At 47.2% G+C, this 21,483-nt stretch overlaps 9 protein-coding genes across 9 annotated transcripts; 6 read left to right on the forward strand and 3 right to left on the reverse strand.

Annotated features, from left to right (window-relative positions):
- Nucleotides 1-3,923: 3,923 nt before the first annotated feature.
- FSST1_007562 (uncharacterized protein) lies at nucleotides 3,924-5,848 on the forward strand (the record flags this gene model as incomplete). The annotated part of the gene is made up of 4 exons (XM_083224358.1): nucleotides 3,924-4,442; nucleotides 4,510-4,687; nucleotides 4,746-4,834; nucleotides 4,883-5,848. 4 exons carry the CDS (start codon nucleotides 3,924-3,926, stop codon nucleotides 5,846-5,848), a joined length of 1,752 nt encoding a protein of 583 aa, XP_083083523.1.
- A 2,127-nt stretch (nucleotides 5,849-7,975) lies between these two features.
- FSST1_007563 (uncharacterized protein) lies at nucleotides 7,976-8,689 on the forward strand (the record flags this gene model as incomplete). The annotated part of the gene is made up of 3 exons (XM_083224360.1): nucleotides 7,976-8,389; nucleotides 8,488-8,546; nucleotides 8,608-8,689. 3 exons carry the CDS (start codon nucleotides 7,976-7,978, stop codon nucleotides 8,687-8,689), a joined length of 555 nt encoding a protein of 184 aa, XP_083083524.1.
- Nucleotides 8,690-8,809: 120 nt separating this feature from the next.
- On the forward strand, nucleotides 8,810-9,439 carry FSST1_007564 (uncharacterized protein; the record flags this gene model as incomplete). Its single annotated transcript, XM_083224361.1, has 1 exon — nucleotides 8,810-9,439. One exon carries the CDS (start codon nucleotides 8,810-8,812, stop codon nucleotides 9,437-9,439), a length of 630 nt encoding a protein of 209 aa, XP_083083525.1.
- A 515-nt stretch (nucleotides 9,440-9,954) lies between these two features.
- FSST1_007565 (uncharacterized protein) lies at nucleotides 9,955-11,541 on the reverse strand (the record flags this gene model as incomplete). The annotated part of the gene is made up of 1 exon (XM_083224362.1): nucleotides 9,955-11,541. The coding sequence occupies one exon, from the start codon at nucleotides 11,539-11,541 to the stop codon at nucleotides 9,955-9,957; it is 1,587 nt and encodes a 528-aa protein (XP_083083526.1).
- Nucleotides 11,542-13,332: 1,791 nt separating this feature from the next.
- Nucleotides 13,333-13,905, forward strand: FSST1_007566 (uncharacterized protein; the record flags this gene model as incomplete). Its single annotated transcript, XM_083224363.1, has 1 exon — nucleotides 13,333-13,905. The coding sequence occupies one exon, from the start codon at nucleotides 13,333-13,335 to the stop codon at nucleotides 13,903-13,905; it is 573 nt and encodes a 190-aa protein (XP_083083527.1).
- Nucleotides 13,906-15,808: 1,903 nt separating this feature from the next.
- FSST1_007567 (DUF4267 domain-containing protein) lies at nucleotides 15,809-16,204 on the forward strand (the record flags this gene model as incomplete). Its single annotated transcript, XM_083224364.1, has 1 exon — nucleotides 15,809-16,204. One exon carries the CDS (start codon nucleotides 15,809-15,811, stop codon nucleotides 16,202-16,204), a length of 396 nt encoding a protein of 131 aa, XP_083083528.1.
- A 366-nt stretch (nucleotides 16,205-16,570) lies between these two features.
- FSST1_007568 (translation machinery-associated protein 20) lies at nucleotides 16,571-17,234 on the reverse strand (the record flags this gene model as incomplete). The annotated part of the gene is made up of 2 exons (XM_083224365.1): nucleotides 16,571-17,168; nucleotides 17,221-17,234. 2 exons carry the CDS (start codon nucleotides 17,232-17,234, stop codon nucleotides 16,571-16,573), a joined length of 612 nt encoding a protein of 203 aa, XP_083083529.1.
- A 447-nt stretch (nucleotides 17,235-17,681) lies between these two features.
- Nucleotides 17,682-17,993, reverse strand: FSST1_007569 (uncharacterized protein; the record flags this gene model as incomplete). Its single annotated transcript, XM_083224366.1, has 2 exons — nucleotides 17,682-17,819; nucleotides 17,883-17,993. 2 exons carry the CDS (start codon nucleotides 17,991-17,993, stop codon nucleotides 17,682-17,684), a joined length of 249 nt encoding a protein of 82 aa, XP_083083530.1.
- A 2,059-nt stretch (nucleotides 17,994-20,052) lies between these two features.
- Nucleotides 20,053-20,883, forward strand: FSST1_007570 (uncharacterized protein; the record flags this gene model as incomplete). The annotated part of the gene is made up of 1 exon (XM_083224367.1): nucleotides 20,053-20,883. The coding sequence occupies one exon, from the start codon at nucleotides 20,053-20,055 to the stop codon at nucleotides 20,881-20,883; it is 831 nt and encodes a 276-aa protein (XP_083083531.1).
- Between the last annotated feature and the right edge of the window lie 600 nt (nucleotides 20,884-21,483).

The raw sequence follows: 21,483 nt of genomic DNA on the forward strand, positions 1-21,483 counted from the left end.
TCTTACTTGCTACCTCCAGCACAAAACCCATTCCTCTATTCTTCCCGACTTGCCCGTTATATTATATCTTTGGACGCAGACGAAGGAGAAATACATCCTGATCATCGACGTATCTATCCTACTGGTGAGTTGTTGAGCACAAAATCACACAGTTGCGCCGTGGAAACCGATATCGATCTATCAATCGAGTGAAATCCACTCCCTCAACAAGAATTTCTAGTCGGACTGATACTAACGTTTTGTACGACAGTGGCTGCCTACACAAGTCCTTTGACTCTGCTGCAATCTCCTGCCGAGGCGCCCAAGGGAATATACATGAGCTATTCCTCGTCTCCAGCACACTGGGCCATAAGTGGCGATTTCGAGGTAAGTGAATGACACTCATCACGTCAGTCAGCTCAAATGCTAATCCGAGCTCATAGATCGAGCCACACGAACTTCAATAGTCCTAGAACACGATGCCTGCAAGGAATGATGATGATCCAATCTCTACCAGCAAATGTCACAGTTGCCCCCACCGGCACCAGACCAGCTTTTTATGAACGATAAAGTATCATTCGAAGATACAAATCAAGGTACAAGTCCTTGAACGTGAGTACCGTCTTTTCCTTCCAAGGTGCGTGGTAAACGTCGACTTCGACGTAACTTGAGCTGAGACCAGCCCGAGGAGCCACGAACCGCAGCTTTCAGCTTTCCTTTGATTCTCCAAGAACGCATGCATAGCATTGATCAAAACTAACCTACCCGTAATACAGCTATATTGAACAATGTACTCGGCACGAAGGGCCCAGCACCCTCGACAGTGACCGCCGACAAGTGCACGGGGAGCACCGGCCGGAAGCACCAGTTGCAAGGCTGGCTCCCTAGGCCTTCTCACGATTTACATTAGCCTTTGGCTCAAGTACAGACACGTCAAAGAGATGGAAGCGTTCTGAGTAAAGTCTTAGAACTGTGGCCTTATGATGCTCTGCTAAGATTTTGCTTAGGACGCTTTCATTTCTTTAGTATGTCTGTACTTGGGCCAAAGGCTAATGCAAATCGTGAGACACGGGTTGGTGCCAAAGCCACGTAACATCGCAAGGGGGAGGAGCCCCAAATATCTCAACAAGAGAAGCGAGGAACCCCAAGTATCTCAACAAGAGAAGCCTGGCTAATCTAGCTGCCATATGCCGCTATTTCGCGGCAAGCATCGAGACCCTACTCTATACCCAGTGGACTATGACAATAGGCCGGAAGATGTTTATCAGGCAGGGTCAAAATGTATCAAATTTTACACAATGGATAGCTGCAAGCTCTCACGAGGTCCCTTCTAGTATAGACTTTATTATCGTTTCACTTGATCTTTCTGTGCTATCAAATGCAGACATCCTTCTAGTATTCTGAGCACAAGTTTCATTTTACCAAGTGCTTTCCAGATGTTAAATATCAATAAAGGACACTTGTATCTGGATTTATTAAATACAACTGCACGACTTATGAGCAGGTCTGTAAAATGATTTTGTCTATTAGAACGTTCAAGGTATGGATAAAGAATCAACAATCTCCAGGTGACGCATCAGGTTGGCTAGTAGTTTCTGGCCGATTGGTGTCTATTGAATGGTATCAGTATAGTCCTTGTAGTCACTATGGGTATAATGATGGGAGCTCTGCTGCGTAGTAGCTGTTGAAAAATATATTAGTATGGAATTTATACAACTCCTTACGTTTGCTTACCTTTCTCCGTTTGGTAACGTAAATCGAAAGGGATGATGGCTGTATAAAAGACTATTCGATAGTAATGTTTCCGTTTAACAACTATCAAATGTCGAAAACTTAATAAGTTTTACAGTCTCTTTTCTAGTCCAAGAAGTATTGCTTGCCTTGCTGAGGGTTTGGAAATCCTGCAATCGGTAGAGCTAAATCAGACTGCAGCATGAGCAGAGCCGCAATAGGTCCTAAAGGCTATGCTATTTTAGGAAGAAGCTTGTTCTTATAGATAGCTCCCCGATGGTTTCTTAGAGTTGGGGAGACTTCGTATATCAGAGATATATTTTTATCTCTGCTTTCTCATGCGGGCGTGAGGTCTTATGCAGTTGTTTCCTTTTTCTTGGCCTTGAAGGTCAAAAGGCAAAGACTATGCCGTTCCGCATAGGGTGATGAGTTTAGTGTTTACCAGTGGTGCCTTTCTACTTTTAATTAGACTCAAGATTCCTTTATACTGGGCGCAGGCAGATTATTACCTGGTCGTCAATGGGCTTACCTCTGGAGTCGTGCTCATATAGCTGCAACATACTGTAACCATAACGGTAAACAATGGCATGATAGGTGGAAAGGCGGTGTCGACTGAATTAACTGCCAGATGTCGTGGCTGGCCCTTCAAGTCAGTAGTGTAGTGTTGTAGTTGGTAAGTTGGGAACTGGTTGGCTTCACAACATTGACATAGGTTTCAGTATGGGAGTTACGCACCTGTTTCTGAATTTATAGGTTCATTGACTCATTTCGAGTTAGCTTTGATTCAGGATGAAGGGATATAAATTGAAACAGACCTCAGGCTGTTCCATAGCGTCCAATATAGTCCATCATTATCGACTGTATTTATGATATCTAGGAGTATCGCCTGTAACGCTTTCCTCGCTTCTTCGATTGTATCTAAAGTTTAGGTTATCAGTTGTGCAATATCTTATTGTGCCTCGCCGGCCTTGCCAACGCTGACTTGTATAACTACGAGGAGGCTTTCTTTTAGTTTATAGTCCCTAAGCATTTATCGCATATTAGCCGGGACTCAAGGAAGTCGTCGCGGTAAATCATCGTATGGTATTAATACTGAATTCCGAAGCTTGTGAATCGTCTAGTCCAATGTGTAGAATATGGGCTTATATCGGCCATTGTGATTTATCAATTTGCCTTTTGATACTATATCTGGGTGTATAACGAAGAGGGCCTATATGCTGGCAATGACTAGTGGCTTGAAGTAAGAAACTAAACGTGCTGAGTTGTAAGGGCTAGCTTCCATACCAGTACATTATATTAAGTCTTGTTCTACGAGGTTGGTAGTAACAAACGATACAGATAACCCTCGTTCCAATAGTAACCTTTGTGATCCGAAACGGTCCAAGATTTTATAGTCGTCTAGAGGCATGCCTGCGAGTTTTCAAGTTAGCTACATTGTTGAGACTTGAGAACTGAGAAAGACTGGCCACTTACCGGCGACCGTTGAGTAATACCTACCAAATGCACACTTTAGATTTCATTTTCATCTCCTTGGTCAAGATCATGGAGACGATGGTGGCGGACTTGATTTCGCCGCAGATCATTCTCGTCGAACATGGTCATAAAGATGAGGAACAAGAAGATACAAAGGACAAGAAGAAGTCCATTCATTGTCAACATTGGTAAATCGATACGGTAAAGATCGGTAAACATAATGGGATGATAGAAAGTGTTTTTCGGTTGTAGATTTGCAGTTCTGCTTGAGTGTCTGTCTGATTGTAGGTCAGAAACAAAGAAAACAAAACAGATCTTGGCCCTAATGCAATGTTTGGAGGAGAGGAGAACAATGAGCCAAACCTGAAGATGACAAGATGTTGACTTGTAAGATATTAGTGCTTGTAGATATAAAAGAAGAAAGGAAAAGAGACAACATTTGAGAGGAATCAAGTTGAAAATTGAGGCTGAATAACTGACTTACCAAGGAGTGTATTTTGAGTGATTCAGTGTTGGCGTCTGTCAGTGACTCAGTGAGAGAAAGTCGGAGGGCAGCCTAGAAGTGGGTTAGGTCAGATCCCAGCTGCTGTCATATTTAGTGCATGCTCGTCCACCCAAATCCTACCTCCTCCCAAACTCCTGCAACATTTCTGTTTTGCTTCATCGTACCACAAAGTTTGTTCTTTTGTTCCTCTTGATTTCCTACCACAAGCACACACTTCTTTTGTAATCCCGTCACAATGGGAGGCAAGGCCTTTTCTCACTCGGATCCTCCTCTGGAGACCCCTCGCATGCCAAAGGAGGTCTACCTTGAGGTAAAGAACAAAGTCATTCGCGCTCTAACCCCTGCTTTTGGTTGGATCGATTCTCCCATCGAAGGTCCTGGTAAGAAAGATTTTGGCGACATCGACATCATCGTCTCCGGTCTCATTGGCGACGACATGCGCAAGGAGAGCATCCTCACTCTCATCAACCATCTTCTCGAGGCCGACGCTCAAATCACTGAGCCAGGAAGCGCTGTAGCCGCTCATTTTGCTATCCCTTGGCCCAAACATCTTCCCCAGCCGGTTACCCATGATCCGCTTCAGGACGACACTTCCAACGAACTCAAGTCTTCTGCTACTCCTCTTGGAGATGTTTCCTCTGCTTGTACCTCTTCTTCAGATCTATCTCGTCCTCAATCTGGCGCGCCAGGCAATCCCGATTCCAACGCTGAACCCCTAACACTCAAAGAACTGCAAGACAAAGGACGAACAATCGTAAGCTTGAATTTCATATACGAATGAGTATTAACAAGCACAAAATGACACTAACAACCGACTATAGCTTCCACATGCCGTTGCTCGCCAAACCGGACTTGCCGTCGCCCTTATGGCGGACAGCCCTGGTTCGGAACTTGGAAGCCCTAGCCCTCAAGGAACTTTTTCTCCTAGCCCTGATTCCGGCAAAAGGAGAAAGTCTTCTTGGTCTGCCAAAGGCAAAAAGCTCTTCATCCCACGTTCTCGTAAGTACCTCAAGATCTTAGTATGTTGATCGTGTACCGTGGCTCACCTTCCGGCTAGGCTCCTTCTCATCCTTTTCAAACCTTATCAGCAAGCTTGGTCAGTCCAGCTGGAACTCTGGAGACAGTTCCGGTGATGAGGATATTAAGGTAATATTCCCTAATATGTTTACAGTCAGAGCGCTAACCGGAATTCAGAAGAAGGGTGCATCTTCCACTCCAGATTCGATCAATGGCGACAAGTCCGGCTTCTACATTCAGGTCGACGTCCATTACTGTGACACTGTCAAGCAGGCTAAGTACCTACGCTTCCACCAAGCTCACGGTGACATCTGGCAACTCCTCGGATCCGTCATCAAACCCTTTGGACTCACCGTAGACAACGTGGGACTCTGGATTCGTATCCCCGAAGTTGAACGAATCGACAAGAAAAGGGCTAAGATCCTGCTTACTTCTGTCCCCAACCAAATCCTCGAATTCGTCGGAGTCTCCTCCACAGAGTACTGGCGACCCTTCGCGGATGTCAACACCATGTTCGGATATATCTCCCAGTCTCCCATGTTCTATGTGCCTTCCGACTATTCTGAGGACTACGAGCCTACCAAATCTAACGATCGTCAACGCCTAGCTAAGCGTCCTGTCTACGCACATTGGGTTCATGTGTTCAAGCCTCTATGCCGTTCTCAAGGTTTCTACTCAAAGGCTCTCACCACCCGTGAAGGCGTTAAGAACAAAGCGTTTGAAACCTTCAAGATCGAATCGGACTATCATCAACGACTCCGCGAATTCCTCTTTGAGAAGCAGAAGAACGATATCATCAAGGAGATCAAGAACATTTTCCCGGGTCCCGCTCAGCCTACGAACCAAAAGGCTATTCAGATGCGTGCTCTTCACATTAAGGCTATGAAAGAGATCATCATCGAACGTGTCGACGCATCCCGCTACAACATTGTGGCCCCTAACAGCGTACGCCTTCCCAACGGACTGTTCAACATGGACCGTGTCCGGGCTTTTGCCCGCACCATCGAGAACGACGTCGTTGCGGCAGTAGAGCGACGCAACAACCCCCAGGCAAGGGGGGGGCAAGCCCAGCCGGGCCGGGACGCCCGGGCTATCACGCCCGAGGTTCCTTCTCTTCGGGATCGACTTCCTGGAGGGGCCTAGGCTGCCCCTCGGGCGAGGCGTCAGTCGCACTGGGGCTCTGCCCACAACAGCAGAGCTGCCTCGGGGTAGAGCCCCAGGCTCTGGGGTATCCCAGAGAACCCGTAAGTCCATCTAAACTTTTATACTATGATACCTAGGTATATAGATAGACTGACACTTCCGTCTTCTAGTCCGCCATTTTGGCCCTATCGAGGGCGTTATCGATCTGCAGGCTTCTAAGGTCCTGGTAAGTACTTCACTTCTACTATAATAAGTCTCTATACTAATAATTATAGATTTCTTTTTTTTTTAACGACATCTGATGTTTGATCTCTTGCCGTTATGACGGCCAATACCAAGTAGTTAGTGAATACAAGTTTTTCGCTTCGAATTTCAACGATGTGACTATGCCGATATGCCCCAAGATTGTATGAAAGCCTGGCCTCGATCCTGGCAAGATTACAGATATCGCAGAAGCTCTTACACTTTTCCCCTACGATATTTATGTCTTTAATGTTTACTTTTGAACGTTACCTCCACTATGTAATATACAAAACTCTTACTGTAAGTGTTGGACATCTCAACCATACATCCCTTAGTGCTTGAGAAGATTCTGCTGAAAAGATGATTCAAATAATGGGGAACGACATGATAAGGATGCCAGACGTTAAAAAGAGATCAATGACGCCACCGAATGAAAACAATGTTCGACTTCGTCAGGTGGGCGCGCCAGGAACTTTGCCAGGAGGAACGATGTCGAACTTTCTCTTATACATTCGGCATTCATCCGCCATGAGCTGGTAGCTGACAGTGATGTAGTATATATGCTTCTGATCAGCTAGAGTGAGTTTATCTCGGACGTCAATGTATGTCTGGAATCTTTCTCCGTCATCCACGCCTGATCTTGATTGTTCGCGAACGATACTATGCATTCGGTGTCAGGGACTTCCCTAGTAAGGAGTGGAAGCTCGTAAACGACGAAGTCATCTGGGATGGCGTCGCCATCGGCACAGGTCATCCTCCCCTACTACAACGTGCTTCTCGCTCCGGCTCTGAATTGGGTCCTAGGCATAAGTGGGAGGATTCGGCGGAGGAAGAAGCTGCATTAGTTCTGCTCTACTCCACCCGTTCAATTTGACAGAAATTTACGGTAGTTAGCCAGGAGTTCCACGATAAGCAACTTCATCGTATTGCCAAAGATGGGCTCGATAAAGCTTTCAACATGAACGGGATTTAGAAGCAGATGCATCGATGGTGGGGAAAGCCCTACTGGGCATTCAAGAGTATGGGTCACCGAGTAGTTCAGGAGTTGGGCTCCGAGGCCCGGGACGAGCCTCAGGGTATCAGAAAAATTGACCGCTAGAAGCACAAGAGACGAAATTAGTATGCCACTTTATGCCCCTTATGCTATAGTTCTTAGACTATTTATTGTTAAACCCTGAGACTTAGGCTATCCTCTTCTTCTATTCAATTTGCTGCTGTTGTAGTCTCCCCTGTATACTACTATTAGACCTCCTCTCCTATCTACTAAATCAATCTTTTTGACCCGTACCTGAGACTTAAAAAGATAAAACGAAGTGAAAAATATTTCTTTGTTTCCTGAAATCAAATCCATGTTTGTTTTTATCTTATTACAGGGCTTAAACTCGAGTTTGGCAAACGTTTGCCCCCACCATATTCCGTCTCCTACCTTTCTGCCCACCACCTAAACAGTCTTCTAATCTTTCCCATACATCAGAATTAGTGGTGTATTCTTGCTGATTCATTTCTTCCCTCCACCGCATTTGATGTCCTTTCTATGACCGTTATTCCCTCTAACATTTGCTTTGCAGAGGTCACTCTCAGTTTGTCGTTATTGGCACTCCTATCCTTTCTCTCTCTCTCTCATCATTTGCGTCCTCGTCATCTCCTAATACGAGATTTTCTCTCTGCTCATTGAAGGACTGAAATAATCCAGCACTTCTGCATCTTTTTTCGCCCGGTAAGATACTATTCTTTCTGATTTCCCCTTACCTCCTCTTCAGGATATGACACTCATCATCCCTACGTCAAGGTGCCCGCCTATCAGTCTCATCTCATTCTGTGGACGAGCCTCTCCTCTCTCAAACCATCATCCCGCAGTAGTTTCGGTACTCGTGTAGGCACAATATGCCTCGACGATCGTTCTCTCACCAGGTGCAGTCTGTCTGGGACCATCTGACACGTCGTCGAGATTTTCGGAGGCCTCGTCGTTATGCTGATGCCGCAGCCGCTCAACGCCGATCCCAAACTCTGGACAGTCGCTCCCACGTAGATGAGTCTCTTGTGTCTTTTGGGCAGTTCATGAGAGAAGGTGGCCGTCTTAGTGCTCGTTCGACTGCTGGCACAGCACATATTCCACTCGATGCAGGTGGCTTTTCGGACCAACACTTAATCGACTACTCTATCAACCGCTCGACTATCTACTGTGACCCGCCAGAAGAGACCGTGAGAGTTCCGGTTGTTCGTTGTGCTACATCTCACCCTAATGCCCCTGACGAGGGACAAGAAATCGATCATCCAGTCTGGTACCTACCCGGCGATGTAAGTTTACAAGCTTACACACAGCCTCAGTCTCCTTAAGATCACATCTAGGCCTATGTGAATCGTTCGGTGGATAGTTCCGCTAACGTTCTACGTAGGAATCGTATCCCCTGATTCATACTCAGGGCCGTATAATCAATGCCGAGCTGTTTCAAGAGTAAGTCGAGGACACTCCTTTCTATTGTCTAGCACAATTCTAAACAAAAGATCTTTCACAGGCCTCGACGTCTTTATCGAGTCAGAGCCAATGGTCAAGAATTCTTTATCCCTATCGACATTTTTATTTCGCAGCCAGGCTAGGGGTTCCTGCTGCGATCAAAGATTCCGGATATTGACGCCGACGTCTTGACTCTTCTACTCGGGATTCAGTTGTGTCCTAGCGGTTTCATTGGCCATGAAGATGGGATCAACCTTCCTCTCATGCTCGCTGCTCTCTCTTTCTCTTTTGATCACAGCTTGGACTTTGAGATTGACAATTTGAAGAACACCATCAGCCGCTACATCGTCGCGCGAATGTTTCACCACAACCCCCACTCCAAGTCTTTCTCCCTCGGCAAGGAATACTTCAAATTTCGCTCTGGAGAGATCTACCGAGCTTGGATCGCTGTGACCAAGGACGAACGGCTTCAGAGAGTCCTTACTCCGGACGACCTCGTCCTTTTGTACATTTGCATGGTGCAGTACAAGTGGTGGCCCGATCTGGTTCGTGGCTACGAACACAGGTTCAACTCAAATCTCCTACAAGAATACGGGAGATACAAAGGAGACATTCAGGACAAGTTTGAAGAGACTTTCAAGTTGTTTCTTTCCCGCACATGCTTTGGAAAGCATCCCTGGATGGAAAAGGCTTCAGAATCCCCTCCTTCTGAAGGTACCAGCGAAAAATACAGGCACTCTCCCACCGCCGGACCCTCCTCGATCTTCCAAGCTCCTTTTGAAAATCCAGGCAACTCGGACAACGCTGATAGTCAGCTCCGCCATGTTCGCAGAGAGACCTCCATTACCTCTGCTGCTGACAACTTCACCGACTTGATCGAGCTGTACGAATAGCTGATCTGTTTTGACTGGCACGGATAAGATTGTTTCTTTGAGCTCTCCCTTATGACTCAAAGCTAAGGTGAAAAGGCAGCATTAGACTTCGGAAACGTGAAAAACCACCAGATCTTGGCTGGCACCAGTCTCGACTACTATTGTCGTGGTAGGTGGATGGGAGCGTGATACTGGGTGTGGCAGGCCCTAGATGGGAAATTGATCTTACAACTAGTAGGGTGTATGTCTAGAATCGACAAGATTGAGTTCTATTGTTATGTACAATACTAAAGTTTTGTCTTTTTGCCTGCTCTTAGCTAGTTAAACTTTTATTTCATTGTCCTTTACCATAATTCCTCTCTCAAATTGCCTTTAAACAAGAGAGTTCCAATGTCCTCACCCAGGCTATAAGGGCCGCTTCGTCTGTCAGGTTTCTCGAACCCATTTGTTTCGTCATTGTACTCTCTAGTTATTCTTTCAGCCCATATTTAGGTCGAAAGCTTTCCTAAGAAAACATAATGGATACTAAAACTTCCCTAAGCTTCAACCCACTTCAATTCTATCTCAGGCCACTGCCACAGGTTATCTTCTATTTGGGAATTGTCGTTGGCATATAGATCAGAAACTCCCAGGACTGTCTCGTCCACCCCCCGAATGTTCAGCAGACGAGGAAGACGCTTTTCCTTATGTTGTATGAGCTCATTGATATGACTATCAATTTCTTCGCATTCCCCCTTGACATAACCATAGAGGCAAAAATACTCCAAACTGGGAGGTAACGCATCTATGAGTCGAAACGGAGGTTCTTTTCGTCTATATGATGGGCCGAACAGAGCGTTCAGACCGATGCTGAGATGTGTCATGGCGTTGAAATCGTGCAGAGAACCGATCGTCAGGCTGTAAGGTCGATCATCTGGTATATCCTCTTGCCAGAACGGGAGTGTGCTTGATTTTCTGTCAAGCTCGAAATACTCATCGCCACTCTGTGCAAGCTCCTCAAACCCACTATTTTCCCAAGATTCAACTTCTGTATAATCAAAATCTGCAATATCAAGATCCAGGACTTTCAAGCTGTCTCGATGTTGCAGCATACTTTTGCCCACTGTTTGAGGCCGAATGTTCCAAGCACCAATGTCCATGTGCCACAAGCCACCGAAAGAAACTCGAAGTTCCTCGAGTGTTTTGGAAGAACGAATCATCTTGCTCAACGTAGATCCGGAAATGTCGCAATGGCTGAGATGTATATTTTTGATATTGGAAGTGGCAGGCGAGACTAAATTGTTAACTTCGATCTCCATAACACCCTCCATAGTCAGGTTTTCCATAGCCGGTAGCTTGCCAAAATTTCTGAGAAACTCGAAGAACTCGACTACCTCGTATACTCTGTTATCCAAGGGATATTCCTTGACGAACTCGACAGTTTTGAGTTGCTGCAAGGCAAATCGTTTGAGCTGCCCATAGTTGTTTTTGAGCAAATACTCTTTGAGGAGTGTGGGGAAATCGTCTATACGTAACACAGAGATCTGTTCACAGAGGGAGAAGATTATGATGAGTGCAGCGGTTGCAAACGCCCTCTCATTGTCGTCAAAGTCCCTTGCAGTGTCCGGGACTTCACCCGACCAGTGCTTCCTCTTCCATGCCAAAGCCCCAACGATCTTTTCCGTTAGTTGGTCCCCAAGACCCAGAAATGTAACGTGACTTTCGAGAGCTGAATGAGGATCCTGGTCGATTTGACGATTGGGGTGCGTTTTGTTTAGGCCCTCGCCACTGTCTTGGCGCGGCTCTGGATCGTCGCCTCCGTCGTGGAAGCAGGAATAGAAGTTTGGCCAAGCGTATGTGTCAACAATGACCTCCCGTAGTAAGGCTGCCTTGTTTGGCTCGGTGATGTATAATAGAAGTAGAGGGTATAATTTCTCAATGTCACTTCGTTTTGTGACTTTGATAGTCTTGTAGGCTGGGGGTGGGGATGTTGTGAAATTGGAGTCGAATTTGTATGAGGGGTTTGATTGGGTGAGCTGAGCTATGCCCATGTCTTGAGCATAGCATGGCTTCAGGATGTTCGATGGAAGACTCGTCAAGTATAGAACTCTCAAAGCCAGTGGCCTTACCCTGGAGTAGAGCATTCTCAACGTCTATCCTGGAGACGTTGAACAGATGTGGTCATTCCGAGATGGCGGGCTGGACCAGTAACGTTACCTGTACTGACTAATGGCCCACTATCCAGCAACACTGCCTAAGCTTTAGGGTAATACAGAAATAAACAGCCTAAGAATTATAGTCCAAATAGCATAAACTGGCCTACTAATTTCGTCTCCATGCTCCTAGCCTACATACACCAACTACCCAAATTGTGTATATGATATGACTATCAATATGACATTCGCAAAAAGAAGTACTTCAACGTCATGAGGCCAGGTTTTGGTTATACGGGCTGATCGACAACAGAATCTCGTATAAACTTCTTGGGGTATGCTGATCGTTGGCCGTAACTTGCATAAGTATTTCCCTGCATAAATTGAGATGTACAAATGCTTGGCAAGTGACTTTGGTTTATTTTGGCATGTTATGCTATGCTATAAGTGAAACCCTGTATACCCCACCATCAACGTCCTTGTATTTTCCCCTTGTAATTCAGGATAGGTATGTCAGGTATTTTCTGTCCAGCATGAAATCACCGCTCTCTGGTTGAATAATGCAACCCCATAATTCGAAGCCCAAAGACTTCAATTCCGCCTTGGCCATGACCATTGTTACATTCCCGTTGACCGTCTTAAGGAGGCGAAAGAGTCCAGATATTCCATCCATCTTGGCGGGCTCCATCTGGGTGCGCGACTTCACCGTACAATGCTGGACCCTTAACACAGGGTATTAACTTCGGCTAGAGTCCAGATAGAACCGGATCGTCAAAAATGCACAGTAAAAGGAGAACCTGGCTCGATCGATCATCCGATTGCAGTCTGCAATTCTTTTGTTTTGCTCTGTGGATTGTCGGTCATGGCAAACAGTCGGACTGTTGCATTTACAAAGGGATCCATTGTACAGTTGTCCACCAACAACGTCAATGCCAACGTTGAAATCGACAACGGGACTTGTTATTGTTAGTATCTTGTCAAAGCTCTTAGTTTGTCTTGTTATGACGTCTTCAGCCAAGTGAGAGACACCACGGATCAATAAGGGAAAAGGGAAGATCTAGCCTAGCTTAAATTAAGTTAAGTCAGGACCATTTCTAGAAAAGTCAAGAATGAACTAAGAATAGGTACCTTGGCTAGTTTTCATGAAAAGCTGGGGCTGGCAGAGCATAAATTCCCCAGTTTTAACCACCAGCAGTCCAAGGAGCACAGCCCAGGGGCAGGCTATGGCTGGTCGCCTTCGGTTCCTCGGTCAAAGGTACATACCGCCTTGTGAAGCTCGGTGCAATGCAATGATGGCCTGTCTAGGTTGTTACGTACGGAGTATACATGGAAGCTCTGTGTAGAGTATCCGTAACAGCTACTGATTGATAGCTCCTATTGCTTGGCTACACCGAGTACCCCAGTTCGATATTGCAGCACAGGCCCAGGAGGCTCTCCATCAGACCCATAGCAACTCGTATTCATGGCTATTCTCCGCAAGACAACATGCAATTGCTCCCCGTTCCTTGCACCACGGAACCTCGCATTGGGTCAACCGTTGTGAGGCAACTGCCGGCGACGATCCCCAAGTATTACCCACTAAATACGGATACTAGGGTGTAGGGGAGTTGTGATGATGTCAAGAATGAGATCCAGATGTGTATATAAGACCATCACCATCAACCTCTCAACAACTTCTCTTCACTCACTCACTACTCACTCATCTTCTCACTACAACTCTCACTCCTACAATCAATAACTCTTTAATCTTTCGATTAAACAACCAAAACAACAACCGCCAACATGCAGTTCAAGAACCTCGTCCTCACTCCTCTCGTCGCCGCTGGCATCGCCTCCGCTGCTCCCAACCCTGAGGTCAAGGTCTTCCAGGCTGTTGCCCTTCGATCTGCTAGCCCTATCCATCACACAAACCTCCAGGCTTCCATGAACGGCTTTGCCCTCAAGCTCAAGGACCAGGGTGCATCTTGTGACGCCGGTGCCAAGGAGGATGCCGCTACCTTCACCCTCAACACCGAGACTAAGGAGATGCTCCTTTACGCTACATCTTTTCCTCGTCAGCAAGTCTGGACCGACAGATCCGGCATGGGCCAGGGCATGCTGGGCTACCGCACTGGCGCCCAGCCTCTCTGCAACCGCTGTGAGCAGGACAAGTGGTCCATCAGCGAGAACAACTTCCTCCAGTACGATGACAGCGACAACTTCATCGCCTGCCCTCAGGAGGATGGCTCTTACTCCGTCTACACCAGCGCCGGTGTCAACAACCCCGCTGGTAACAAGGACTGTGTCTCTGTCACCTTCGCCGTCAGCGAGGTCAGCGAGCCCGTTGGCTGTCTCTACTCCCAGCAGGGCCAGTAAATTCTGGATTCTGATGTCCCAGAAGGTTCAGTCTAGACTGCCTTCTACCTACCATGTTGGATGAGATCTGATCTTACTATAACGATTCACAATGCATATATATATATATTAGCGTCTCCGTTTGGTTCTACGAACCTTCATATAGAGTACATACACAATTTACAACTGCATCTTTATGCCCCAAAACCAGTCTACCCTTCTTTTATTTGATGTGATTGCCTTTCCGCTTGTCCCTAGACTTGCAATTGCTTTTAGGCTGATGAGGTGGTTTTACACAGAAAGTTAATTTAGAGTCAATCTAAAAGATTAATTCCTTCCAGAAATCAACACGCATGAATGTCGGGGTATGTCGGTTCGAATTAGCGCGTCTAGACCCTGGAAAGGTTGGGTATGTACCTTGCATCAGTGACATTCATCCCAAGCAAAAAGGAGCCGCAAGACCCGCTGTCATTGATTGTTACAGGATTGACAAAAGAAAAGTCCCCAATGATTATCGTGCCTATTGGAAACAGGCAAAAAACATAAATCTGCGTTTCGCAGATGGCTGGATCTCTCCCGCCGGGAATTGAACCCGGGTCTCAAGCGTGACAAGCTTGCATACTGACCACTATACTACGGAAGATGAACAATCTTAAGACTGCTGTAGCTGGGGGGTCGTTGAAGTCAATCGGGTAAGTGGAATATATATACGAATTACGCAAGTTGTGGAACTAGAGTAGTCACAAGAACATGGATGGGATGATTCATGTCGTGAGAGAGTCAAGCCAAAGTCATCAACATTAGAGACTGAGTATATAGATCTTAGTACATTGAAAATAATCTCAATAAGCTGTCGTCGTGCCTCCTACTTTTTTTCCGATGAACTCTGGCGAATTGGCGAAAGAGAAGCATTTCACCAGATCTATAACAAACTTTCTCTCATTGTCGTCAAAATACCCAAACCGTTCATAGGTCACCTATGTTGTTATTAGTCTTGTTTAAGTTTGCAAGAGCGCGCTCGTCATAAAAGAGGGTTTTTCGTTGAGTTCTTTCTCACGCCTTTGACGACCCTCCTCCCGAATACGGCGTGCTTCTTGCTCCGGCTTAGGCTTAGGCTCAGGTGCGCAGATGCGCAGATGCGCGCGGAAGTTTCTTAGTCCATGCAACTCGATCCCATAACTTAAACGTCAAGGCACCAGACAGACATTACGGCCCGTGAAGGAGCAGTCTCATCTGGAACCTTTGTTCCAGAGCCGGGGGAGCAAAAGCCATGCTGCCATTATCCTCTGGCCATTCCCAACCTTCGGCAATGACAAACTCTTCAGGATTCATGGTTGCTCAGAAAGAATGTAGACATATAATTCACCTGATAGGTGAGCTTTATATATTTATCTCAAATCTCCAATGAATAGAGAACGATGTCTGCAGCATGTCAACCCGAGATTACTGTCACATTGCCTTTCTTCTAGTGATCCCCGTCATATAGGAAAGACATCGCTTTCGCACGTGAAAAACAACCATCTGAGACGACAAGTAAGACCCTCTTACTTGACTACTGTTATTTCTACCTACTGTTGCACTTCTCGGGTACCACCGTTAAGCTCACATCTCTTTTCCTCGCCAGTGACCCGTCACACGTGAAATCAGTGTCCCATCCAGGCCTGACAGGCTCCAGAGCAAAACTCATCCGCGATGTAAATACAGGTAACTCGAGGGTAGCTGTGTGGGTAACAGGAAGGAGGATGAGGCCAAGACTACCTCGCTAAAGATTTCTGGTTAGATCCATATGTACCTAGATAAGCAAACTCCTGCAGTTATCTTTGCATTGCTGACATGTCAACTCAGGAACACTATTCATCCTCTCACCAAACCGCATGATTGGCTACTACATCAAATCCAATTATCCGACATACCTACATACATCATGACAACATTCTCTTCTATTTCTTCGCCAAATATTCTTGGCGCCACCTGCGTTGGGCGTGGCATCATGGCTCTCTTCTCACCACGAGCAGAATATGGTCACGTCGGACTTCTTCTTGAACCTGGCAAAAAATCCAGCAAGACCGGATCTGTCTCGCCACTCATGTACTTCAAGGGTATTCGTGAGATGTCATACGGAATGACACTCATGGCGTTGCAGTGGCAGGGTAACGAGAGTGCTGTGACAACCTTTTCAGCTATTCTGTCGGTTGTCAGAATTGGTGATGGGTTGGTTGTGTGGATGAATGGAGGCGACGAGCTCAGGTACAAGGCGGTCGGACATTGGATCACAGGGCTTTGGTTTGCTGGATGGGTTATCTGGAGGTTGAGATTCTAGAAAGCAGAGGACGAGTATCCAAGTACGAGACATGGTATGGATATAGCCTATAGGAAATACTGGTAGAGTGAAAGAATTCGGTGGCCTGGATGCATTGGCTAGATAGATAGTGCTCGGCTGCATCTTGACTATCGCATTATAGCAAATAATCGTCAATGCCGAGATATCATAACGAAACGCGCAAGTCTGGGCACTGCTCATGGTACACCATTTAAAATCGCTAATCTAGCTTTGGATACTTTTTGATATGCTCGGTAAACAAGATCAACCCATGACCTGCGCCGCTGTCTGTTGTGCCTTCTCCCATTCGTTTATTGGTATCACAAGATTCCTGCTCCAGTCTCAATCCAAACACGATGCGACCTTCTACTCAGTAGGCATCATCCACAGTCCATCACCCAAGTAATGCGCGTCCTCAATCACAGGCCCCTTGCCCTTGGCCTTGACCTCCTTGGTTCCTGCGGAAAGTGTTCCGACAGCACACGCCTCTTCCTTGCCCTCGGCTATGACAACAACAGGCTCACCCTTGACTAACTCTCTACTCCATCGGAAATCTTCGTCCATCTTCTGGTCCATCTTGTCCTCGGGCACACCCTCGGGCGAACCGTCGGCGGGCAGTCTGCCACCAGCGGAGGTAAGTCCAGGAGCCATGAGGGTGGCGCCAGAGAGGACGAAACGGATAGCACCACGGTCTATGCGAATGCTAGGGAAGGCTTGAGGGAAGCGATGGACAAGTCGGAGGTGAGGAATAAGGATTCCTGTCAGGTCCTGCTGGAAGAAGATGGGTGTCGAGTCGAGAACGTAGAGGGTGTTGCGGTCGGTAAGCTTCATACTCGAAAGGGTGGCCTTCTTGGGCATGATCTCGTCGATATAGGTGTTGAGGAGAGGGTATGTGTCGAGTAAATCCTTGCGGAGGGTTCGCTGGACGGAAGATTTGAGCTTCTGCTTGGGCGAAGGCTGGATTCTGCGACGAGAGGTTAGTTGCGAGCTGAGAGGTTTGGAGGCGGGGCATGTACTCTTTCTTGAACATGGTGGCTGTTTAACGGCTATACCGAGAGGAAAGATACAATTGTGCTGGTTGAGAGGGTTTGAGATAGAAGAATTAAGTGACTAGCTTAACTGTTGTCTTGCTATGTAGAGTCGGATCTTGGTGGGGGTGGGCTGTTGGAGGTTTGGGAAAAGTCAAGTCGAGAGTGCCCCGCGGCATGGATTAGACGTGGCGGGGTAAGTTTCGAGATGCAATAAGAGAGGTACACTACAAGCTCTATTCGACAATGACATTCTACAGACACCACAATGCAATAATAATAATTCACGATTGGATCTTGATAGTTAAAAGTCATAATCGCGCTGTTCTCTTGCGCCTTTATTATTACGGGCGATCCTGTTCCCATCGTAGGCAATCGTTATCGTACATTAATCATTGCCCCATCATCAAACGAGGAATGGAGGGGTTGTCTCGACACCAGCAGCCCCATTAACCCTTGACGACATGTGAGACAGTTCCGTCATCCTTGAGGTGGACATTGAGTCTGTCTTCCTTAAAGTCCTTTGTGACCATCATTCCGGGCTCGATGATGCGCGTTTCCTGGGGAAGATCTCGCTTGGCAAACACCTATTGACGCATTAGCATCATGCTGCTGTGTAGGAAGAACGTAAAGCTGTAAGTCAAACGTACCGTTTCGGTGGAAGCATCGTCATCGGAAAGCTTCTTGCCGATGAGCTTGTTCTGCCACTCCTCGGCCTTGTCGCCAGAAGTTGAGTTGATACCGGGAACGACGAGAGGCATGTTGGGCGGTTTTTGTCTTCTTTTACGTGGTGATTTGAAGTTGAGTGGAAGAGGTTCAGTGTATTTGCAGAATAAAGAGAAGAAGGATGATACAAAATCTTGGATCGCTTGCTTTTATACACAAAGCTTGTCTTTGTATCACGTACCAGACAAAAGCAAGCCAAAAGTTGATGACGTCGACTCACATGGTCATTCCTTAAATTCCATTCGATTGGCTACGCGTTCTATTACTCAACAAATGAAGCATGACGTGCGTGTACAAAAAAAAAAGGAGGGAAGGATTATTAAGTTTTATTTATCCAGATCTCGGGCATTTTTTAACGATCATCTATCTCTTGGGGGTCTTTGGTGATGATGTGTCTTGGCACGAGGTTTATGGTTCAATGGACCTACGCTTGCTGTCAATCTCAGGTACAGAGGGCACTGGCCACTAAAGTGCGGGCGTACCTAGGTACTTCTGGGCATCTTCAGCCCCTGAACATCGTGACACACTGCACTGTTGAGCATGTTCCGATAGATCATCATGTCATGGCAACAGAAGAGTAAAGCGGACAGTACCATATCAGCATTTGGCGATTTGGCAGAACAAGCCTTTTAACGTCGAGACGGAGGCGTCTGATGGCGTCGGGAAGCGCGACAGGGGCTTTTTCTCAGCTTGCGCAGCCATTTGGACCCAGCCCATGGAACCCAATCCATTAATTAATGTAAGCAGAGGCAGTGTAAGCATGGAATTTCTGACCGCCAATACAACAGAAGTTCTTCCTCTAATAATCCAGACTTGACTGTCAGAATGGAATCCATTACTCCTAGGAAACGACCCAAAAACAGTCTGAAACAATTGAGAAATGAAACTAATTGTTGACAATGTCTATCATTCTCCTTCACCCCACAACCGTCGTCACACCAGCCGTAAAACCCTTGCTCTGGATTGGCCGTTGCACCGCCATCTCCTTATGAGTAGGAAAGCCCGCCATTTCAGCCACTTCCATCAGCGCTTGCAGGCTTCTTTGTGCTTACTGTGTTTGTATGAGCAAGGGTAGTCCGTTCCCTCAAGTTGATGAACAGCAATCATGCTGTCTTGAAGGGTTGCATCAGTTGAGTGACTAAAGATCATGGCTGTAAAGAAGTGAATGCCATCAAGACCTGTAGACATGCCTCATATTCTCTTTCCGTCGACCTATCTCTCTTTGTCTTGTCAAAGCCAGTTCTGTTCATGCTAGTGGGTTTCTGGCTATGGCGGATGTTGGTTCCCAGTTCCCACTCATGCCTACCATTAGCATGGCAGGTCAGTCAGCACCAGCCATCACGGGCTTGGCTTGGTTTGAGAGAGGGATAGCATCTTCTCATGCCTACAACCACGATATCAAGAAGTTCATGAGCACCTGAGTAGTCAAGAACATTGGTCTCCCACTCAACAGATCCCAACACAGCCCTAACATCTAAAGACGCCAATCTCCATTCCCCAATGTAATGGCAATTCAACCCTACCCACCCAGGACCCTCAATCTCTTCTTACCATCTAACCCCTTTCAGGCTTAGTTCATTGTGGCTCATAGAAATCCGTCTCCTCACTCTCCTTTTTTTAGCACAAGCACGCTGAGCATCTCCACCATAATCATAACAACAGTGCAGTGCCGTACTGTATGTAACGCTCTGCCAGCCCAGCTCGGCCCAGTAAGCAAGCAAAGCAAAGCCCAGCCGCCTCACCTCCCCTGGCTCCTGGCTCCTGCTCCTGCCTCTCACTTGCGAGTCCTGTCTCGTCTACATAGTACTTTTTTTCCTTCCAAGGTTCAGCCCAATAGAACGGACGGATAATCCCTTCCCATTTGCTTTGCTTCGTTTCGCTTTTCCTCCAACTTCTCCTCCTTGTTTCTTTCTCTTACCTATTATTCCCCATCATCATCAGAAACAACCTCCCCTTTTTTAGGATTGAGCGTGCGTGTCTTGGCTTTCAAGCACCCTAGACTATTCCTTACCGACAACACACTTAAAGAGCTTTGCTGGGCATTCTCTCGACCGCAACCTTTTCCCACAAAAAAACATCGTTAACCCGCCCAACATGCGATTCTCAACCGCCATTCTTTTCGCTGGCAACGCCTTCGCTGCCGTCCAGCAAGAGTGTCTCGCCAACCACAACGAGGACCTCGCTGCCTTTGCCGACTGTGCCAACAAGGGTGCCCTCTCTCTCTGCCTCTCCAACCTCAAGGAGACCGATGAGGCCGCCCTCAAGACCTGCTACACCTCCGCTGGCTGTGCCGACGAGGATGCCGCCCGCGAGGCTCACTATACCCTCGAGCGATGCTCAGAGCTCGCCAAGGCCGGCGAGCTAAAGAAGCGCTACGAAGCTGCTGCCATGCCGACTCTGATTCCCGACGCTGAGGCCGCCAGCACCATCACCAAGGGCCCCGAGCGTACCGGTGGTGAACTCAAGAAGCGTGCTACTGACACTTCAAGGGGAACAAAATGCTACACAACTTTCAAAAAGTCGACTGAGCAGTGCGATCTCGAGACCGTTTCGGACAAGACCCAGACTGCTACCTGCTACAGCACCGAGATTAGCACCAGCACATGCCGCAGCGATGTTATCTGCACCACCGACTCTGCCGCTGAGGACATTTGCATGGTTAAGAGGGAAATGGACACTGCCGGTATCATCATCGCCATCGTCTTTGCCGCCTCTGCCGCCGGTATGCTCGGCTACCTCACTTTCATGTGCTGCCGTGACCGCAAGGAGCAGAAGCGTCTTGTCGCCAAGTCCGAGGCTGTTGCTCTCGCCCGTGCCGCCACAAAGAAGCAGCGCGCTGCTCAGCGTCAGCCTCTCATCCGCAACGCTTCAGGCCAGTCCGCCCCTGGTGCCCCTGCTGGCAACCCTTTCCAGGACCGAATCTAGGCGGACCGGTCCCGTCGGGGGAGAGCAATGGGAACAAGACAGTTGCAGCGAGTATCCGAGGAGGGTCCATATCTATACTGAGCTCTTCTGTGTACGACAAAAAGCTGCCTTGTTTCGAGCGCTTACTCTATTCTTTTATAATACTGCGTGATTACCAGCGCAGGAAAAAACATCCAAGGCTTGGAAAATCCTCAGAGCCATGGATGACGTCTTTTTTGATACCTTGATATCACGCCGGGGGGGAACAAACCTTACATGACATGTTTGAGTATTTCGGAGCAATGGGAAAGGATAAAGTCTGCTACTTTGGTATGCGAATGTATCTATTTATCTACCTTATGAATGGGGACGGTTAGACGTTGAATTAAAGTGTTACGTGTACTCCTGCTCCGCGTCTTTGGATGTTGCCTCGTGGCTTTTGCGAAAACGGTCCCACGCGGCAATCAACTCACGGTTAAAGTCAAGATCCATCCGTTCAGTTGGCGGTGTTGCAAACTGCAGCGATTATACCTACAACAGTTCCATCTTGAATGTTGCCGCATGCGATAATCCATTTAACACGTCTCACAATCACGACTTCAAATGCATACATTACAACAG

The sequence above is a fragment of the Fusarium sambucinum genome, chromosome II (genome assembly GCF_050947815.1).
Source record: "Fusarium sambucinum isolate potato_lamoka chromosome II, whole genome shotgun sequence".
NCBI lineage: Eukaryota > Fungi > Ascomycota > Sordariomycetes > Hypocreales > Nectriaceae > Fusarium > Fusarium sambucinum.